We start from the raw sequence: 6,169 nt of genomic DNA on the forward strand, positions 1-6,169 counted from the left end.
CAAGGGAAATGGTAAACATTGCAAAGGGAAATGGAGAAAGACAGATATTTTTTACTTTGTGAATATTGCAGCAATAATTTATATAGTATATAAAAATAATACTCATCTCAAGATTATGTAATTAAGGTCTTACTTGCTTCCACACCTTCCATTTTTATAAGCAAGTTACTTTTTCTTTTTGATATCCCCTCCCATATTTTTCCTGTGGACTCTGAATACTTAATATACCTGATAAAGTTTAATCCACAGTGAAGCTTGACTGTCAATGGAATTTGAGAATTAGTAGGCTGACAGTATGCTTGCACAGGTAACTGTCATCATAGGTATTCAAAAGTAAAAAACAGTGATATGGCACATGAATAACAGATTTTCATTTGTCAAAAAGCTGGCAGTGCTTACTGGATATTTTTCGGGACTTTGAAATCATCAGTTCACTGTTTGCATCTTAGCTAATTTAAGTATTTGAATACTCCTAACTCAAATTTAGGAAACATGAGATAAACATAGGTATCCTTATTTAGAAAATATGTTTGATGCTAAACTCTAATGAACATTCCACTGTAAAGCATTTCTGATGTTGATTTTGAGAAGGTGCTTTTTTGGAAAAGAGCCCAAGAACCTAAGTCCATCCCCCTCCTTTTTTTCTAAGACAGGTCATTCATTATGCCATGAGACATAGTAGATTTTTAATTAAGACTGATTGATCAGTTGATTGATGATATATGGATCTGAGATTAATGAATTTTAGGGTGACCTATATAGAGAGTTTGGAAAATAAGTAGTATTATTATTAATAAGTGCTGGGGTTTTTTTGTCCCTGCAGGTTTTTGTCATTCATCAAAGGGACACTGCATGATATCGGAAAGCCTGAAATGGAACAAAAAATAAATTCATTCCTTGAAAAGGAAGGAATAGAGAAAATTGCAGAAAGTTTGCAAACAACAGTTCACACCTTACAAGTCATCATAGATGGTCTCAGCCAGCCTGAAAGCTTTGACTTTCGAACAGGTAAATAATTAAATTTGAATAATAGCACCTTTCATTTACATATGCCACATTGTCTTCTGAGACCCTCACAACAAACCTCTGCTGCAGGCAAAACTGAAATTATTATCCATTCTGTACATGCAGAAATTGAAGCATCGTGCCCTGTCTTCAAAGTCATTGCAGTTGGTTAGTATCCAGAGCCAATAGAAGAAGCCAGGTTTCCCGACTCCTTGTCCCATGCTTATTTTCCATCACACTAGACTAAATGCCTCACACATTGCTGTTGTGTTCACGGAGGCACACACTTTTCATAATCCTTTTGTAAGCTCTTCTTATTTTGTAGGAGCCGGAAGTCCAAGGTAAGGTATGCAGTTCATAAACTGAAAAGTGAATCTTCTTCCTAAATTGCAAATTTCGAAGTTCCTAGATTCTATGTCAGTGAACACATTCAACAAATAAGATACTATCTCTCTGTTGATTTTCCTTCTAATTAAAAGAGCTCTCAGCTTTCAGTGTAGGTAGATGATGAGGGAAGTGTAACAGACATAGTTGTTGAGAGCAATGGCCCAATAAAAAAGAACTTAAGGTATTAAGTGACCCATTTACTAAGGAAATTTAAATAGGAAGCTCTGAGTTTTAAATGAATCTGCACTTGTCTCAGTCTCACAGTCAGTTTTAGAATACCATGTTTAGGCTGAGTTAGGCTCTGTTGAGTGGGTTAGGCATGCTTCTTTGTGAAAAGATTTAAAGGAGTTTAAAAATACACCCAGTAAGGGACGCTTGGCTAGCTTAGTCAACTCTTCATCTCTGGGTTGTAAATTCGAGCCCCACAATGGGGCTAGAGATTACTAAAAAATAAATAAAGTTAAAAAAAAAAAACACAAATACCCAGTAAGTTCATTATACTATTCTATCAACTTTTCTGTAAGTCAGAAATTATTTTTTTTAAGTTGGAAAAAAATGTGTAATAAGATCTATGACAAAAATGTGGGAACAGGAGCCTCCAGGATGGTCCACCCAAAATGGATGTTTCAGTAGACAAGTCCATCTCTGTTTAGGGTCCTGATGCCCTTGTGTGTGAATTCCCTGGGTATTGTTTAGCAATGATTCTCAAACAGGGTGGGCTATAAGTCTGGTATGCCTAGGATACCATTAGAAGATGAGTGAGTGTGCTCTATCTAGCTGCAGGCCTCCTGTACTGGGTTTCCTTGATCATTTTTCTGTCTTGGTGTTGATTGCTCCGTTATCCCGGTTACAATGCAGACTCAGAGCGAAAATCAACATTCAGATTATACGGTTCAATTAAACAACCAACTGCTAAGTAGAGGTCCTCACCTTGTCATGCCCTTAGTGAGCAGAAACACAGATGCACCTGGGCTCTGGACTGAGCTTACCAGTTACTGCAGTGTTTATCATTGTGACAAGTGAAATTTCAAATAAGTCTCTTTAAACTCACTTTGGAATTGACCTTTGCCCTAGTGTAAGTCACAATTTTCAAAATTGGACTGTCTGAAAGCTTTTATTTTAATACTAAAACTATCCCTAAGGGGGAAGGCAAACAGTCATATTTTTGAAGAGGCAGATAGTATTTTGGATGTTTCTTAATTACTATTTATAAATGTTACATCTTTCCTTTTCTTCATTTTCTCAAAAGTATTTCCTTCCTTGATGCCTCTTTCTTTCACTGAACTCATCCTGTCTTCTGACAAAATTGATTCTATTTTATTAGCACTCTGGTTGCCTATTAGTTTCTATATTTGAATTCATCAGAAGCAGCCTAGTGACAGCTGACTGATTATGTAGCCTTGGCAATCAAAGTGTTAAAGTTTGCCTGGTACATGGAGGATTTTCTGATTTCTCAGTGGCCCAGGCTGTCTTCAGGAACATGTTAAGTAGTTCCTGACTCTGATTTTCCATGCAAAATTAAACTAAGCAGCTGATCAGGAACCCTTGGGGAATCTGTAGCAGCTGGACCTCTATAAAAGAAAAGAATTTCCAAGCATAAAAACAATGCCTGTGAGACCTCAGGGACCATCTACCTCTGCCCTGATCAATGACTTAGTTTCACCTTGCTTTGACACAGTGTCTGCCTAGTGTAATATTACAACAGGTTTTTTGCTTTTGGAATCTACTACTTTGGTGTCAGGGAAAATTGTATAGAATCAATTCCAGTTTTTGCGTGTTCCTTTTTTTATGAGGAAAATGAGATTTGAGATTTAAAAAGGGTTTGTTTGTTTGTTTGTTTTATGGGAAAAGGGTGAATTGCGGGGGGGGGGGGGGGACTTGATTTCAGAATAGGTGGACTGGGGGAGGGGAACCAAGAGGTGGCCAGTTGTTAATACAACTGTAAAGGATAGCTTTAACAAGTAATCAGGATCAAGCCAACAGCTGTGGAGGAAAAGGAAGTGGGATGGGTGGAGGGAAAATGAGGCCTTAGTAAAAGGAGATCCAAGCATAGAATGTTCTTTGTTATTAGAATCAACATTCAGTAATCCTAGGAAAGGGGGCCAAGAAGAGCATGAGAAAATGGAATCCACAGATAACCCAAAAGCCCCATTTGGACTGTTAGTACTACCCTTCTCCCTCATAAAACATTTTTTTTTAAGATTTTATTTATTTATTTGACAGAGATCACAAGTAGGCAGAGAGGCAGGCAGAGAGAGGAAGGGAAACAGGCTCCCCACTGAGCAGAGAGCCCGATGTGGGGCTCAATCCCAGGACCCTGGGATCATGACCTGAGCCGAAGGCAGAGGCTTTAACCCACTGAACCACCCAGGCGCCCCTCATAAAACTTTTGTTGTTATTTTTGTTTTGTTTTTACTAGAGCCATGATTCCTTGGTATGCTTTATACCCACTTTGAGGCGGGGGGAAGCTGGGGTTAATGAACAGGGAAATGTACACTGTGGCCAATAAGAAAATAGGATTGTAAGGAACTTGAGAGCAGGGATCTGTGTGACTTCATCTTTGTATCTCTAGCACCAGTGGATTGCCCGTATAGGAGATCATCAGGAGCTAATAAATGTTTAATGAATTAAACTGAAAAAGGAGAAAGAAAATTAGGAACTGGCTGATCTGGGTTTCTGAGCCGTAGATAATCAAGAATGTATTGAGTTTTGATTGGCCATGTATATTCAAAATGGATAGAAATTGATTCCTGAATTCCAAATTCATGGGGGGAAATGGAAGAGAACATTTTAATTTCATCTACATTTGACTAAATGTTGATGTACTTTCTGCCACCTTTAAACAGTTTAAGAATTCAGGTACTAGAAGAAAAAAATCCCAATTTTCTGTCTTTGAAGGTCTTAACTATCTCATTGTTTGTGATTTGGCTTTATATATTCATTGAGCAATGATATTTTCTCATCACCTCCTCATAAATAGGAAAATAAGACTCTTGGCTTCTCAATCCTTATGTATAGTGCTAATGTTTGCACATGCTAATGAGATAGCGTTTGAGGAGAAGAAAGTGAGTAAATTTTCTCATATTGTTCCTACCAGGTGAATGCTGCTTCTCCAATTAAGATCATTTTCTCTGAAGGCAAGCCTGGATTTCAGCTCCTTTTATGTCCCCTCTCAATGCTGACTAGTGGTCTGAGCATATTTACCAATGTATATTGTGTCTAGGAAGTATAGTACCTACTATTTACACTGTCTTTTTTTTCCCCCTTTTGTTACAGATTTTGATAAACCTGATTTCAAGAGAAGCATAGTCTGCTTGGAAGACCTGCAGGTTGGGACAGTTCTCACAGGCAAAGTCGAGAATGCTACTCTGTTTGGAATTTTTGTAGATATAGGAGTGGGGAAATCAGGGCTGATTCCCATACGCAGTGTAACAGAAGCAAAACTTTCTAAAACAAAGAAGAGAAGGAGTCTTGGACTGGGCCCTGGAGAAAGAGTGGAAGTCCAAGTACTCAACATTGACATCCCCCGATCGAGGATTACTCTGGACCTCATTCGGGTGTTATGAGTGTCGCACTAAAGCTCAAACACTGATTTTATTTTCTCATTTCTAGAGATGGGCAAGAATAGGTCAGGTGTTTGTGACTTCTAGGTAGCAGATGAGAAAGGATTCACTCAATATCAGAAGTATATTTCAAACACTTTCCTTACTTTTTTTCTGAACAAGTAGGAAACTAACAGCTCGATTTCTTTTCCCCTTAAAGAAAATAACTAATAGACATCCTCATGTGGTTTTATTTAGTAATGATTTTCTGACCCAAATTTTATTTTTTGTACTTCATCTTTGACTCCTTTTGCATTTTGTATAACAGATTGTCGTTTGATTTCTACTTGCCAGCTTGCCTTGCTGGACTTGTATGGAATTGTTTTCTTGATTTGAATTGTACAATGTTTCTTGATGTAGGGCAGGCAGTGGTTAGCCCTCCCTTTTTACAGATTTTTTTAATCAGGACTTTTGGACTTGATTCATGATTTTCTCTTGACAGCAAATAAAAAAGATGCCAATTAGATAGGTCCTGATGTTTTTGTAAACATCAAGTGAATGGCGCAGAACATTTCCAAGAAGTATATATATGTTGATCCCTACAATAAAGTTCTGTGGATAGTGACCTTGTTTTTGTTATGTTGATTCAGTGAATGACCGAGGATTAAAGATGTGGCACATATTCATGCAAATTTCATCTAAGCCAACTGTGCCTTTGGGCAAGAGGGAAGCCTCTGGAAATTTGAAGAATGGCATTCAGTTTGACTTAGCACAGAAGGCATTTTCTTTCTTAAGCATTAGGACTAAACTTCAAATGGAGAAGGAAATGGCCTTCCTAAAGATTGACTGTAGATCAGGTATGAAGGGGCTAGAAAAACAAGTATATAAAGTGACTCTTAACTCTGTTTTTATTCAATGAAGATGGTAAGTATTAGCATGACCATTCAGGGTCAAAACTATTTAAATAGAGCCCACACTGGACTGGGTCTTGTCCATTCTAGCTGCTCTGGCTAATTGGCTTAATGGAGTCAATTGCATGACTAAATGAGTACCTGGTTTTCTCCATGTGTAATGAGTGGAAGATGCTTACTACAGAGGGTGATCAGTCCTGCTTTTTAGCCTGGGACAATCCTAGTAAACACTCACTGTCCTGGTATTGTACTTCTTTTTATTCCCCAACTGCCCCATTGTTCATAATAAATCATATGATCATCTTAGTAGTATAGTCTCTTGCA

At 37.9% G+C, this 6,169-nt stretch overlaps 1 protein-coding gene across 2 annotated transcripts in view; it reads left to right on the forward strand.

The window, feature by feature from the left end:
• Positions 1-5,559, forward strand: part of SRBD1 (S1 RNA binding domain 1) — a 197,784-nt gene extending 192,225 nt beyond the window's left edge. For both annotated transcript variants that reach the window (XM_004752992.3, XM_004752993.3), the window contains exons 20-21: positions 824-1,008; positions 4,669-5,559. In XM_004752992.3, the coding sequence (XP_004753049.1) occupies positions 824-1,008; positions 4,669-4,958 (475 nt within the window). In that variant the 3' untranslated portion in view covers positions 4,959-5,559. The remainder of the gene's footprint in view (positions 1-823; positions 1,009-4,668) is intronic.
• The last annotated feature ends 610 nt before the right edge of the window (positions 5,560-6,169 follow it).

Source organism: Mustela putorius, unplaced genomic scaffold (genome assembly GCF_011764305.1).
Source record: "Mustela putorius furo isolate JIRA1106 unplaced genomic scaffold, ASM1176430v1.1 tig00000224_pilon_pilon_pilon, whole genome shotgun sequence".
Classification (NCBI taxonomy): Eukaryota; Metazoa; Chordata; class Mammalia; order Carnivora; family Mustelidae; genus Mustela; species Mustela putorius.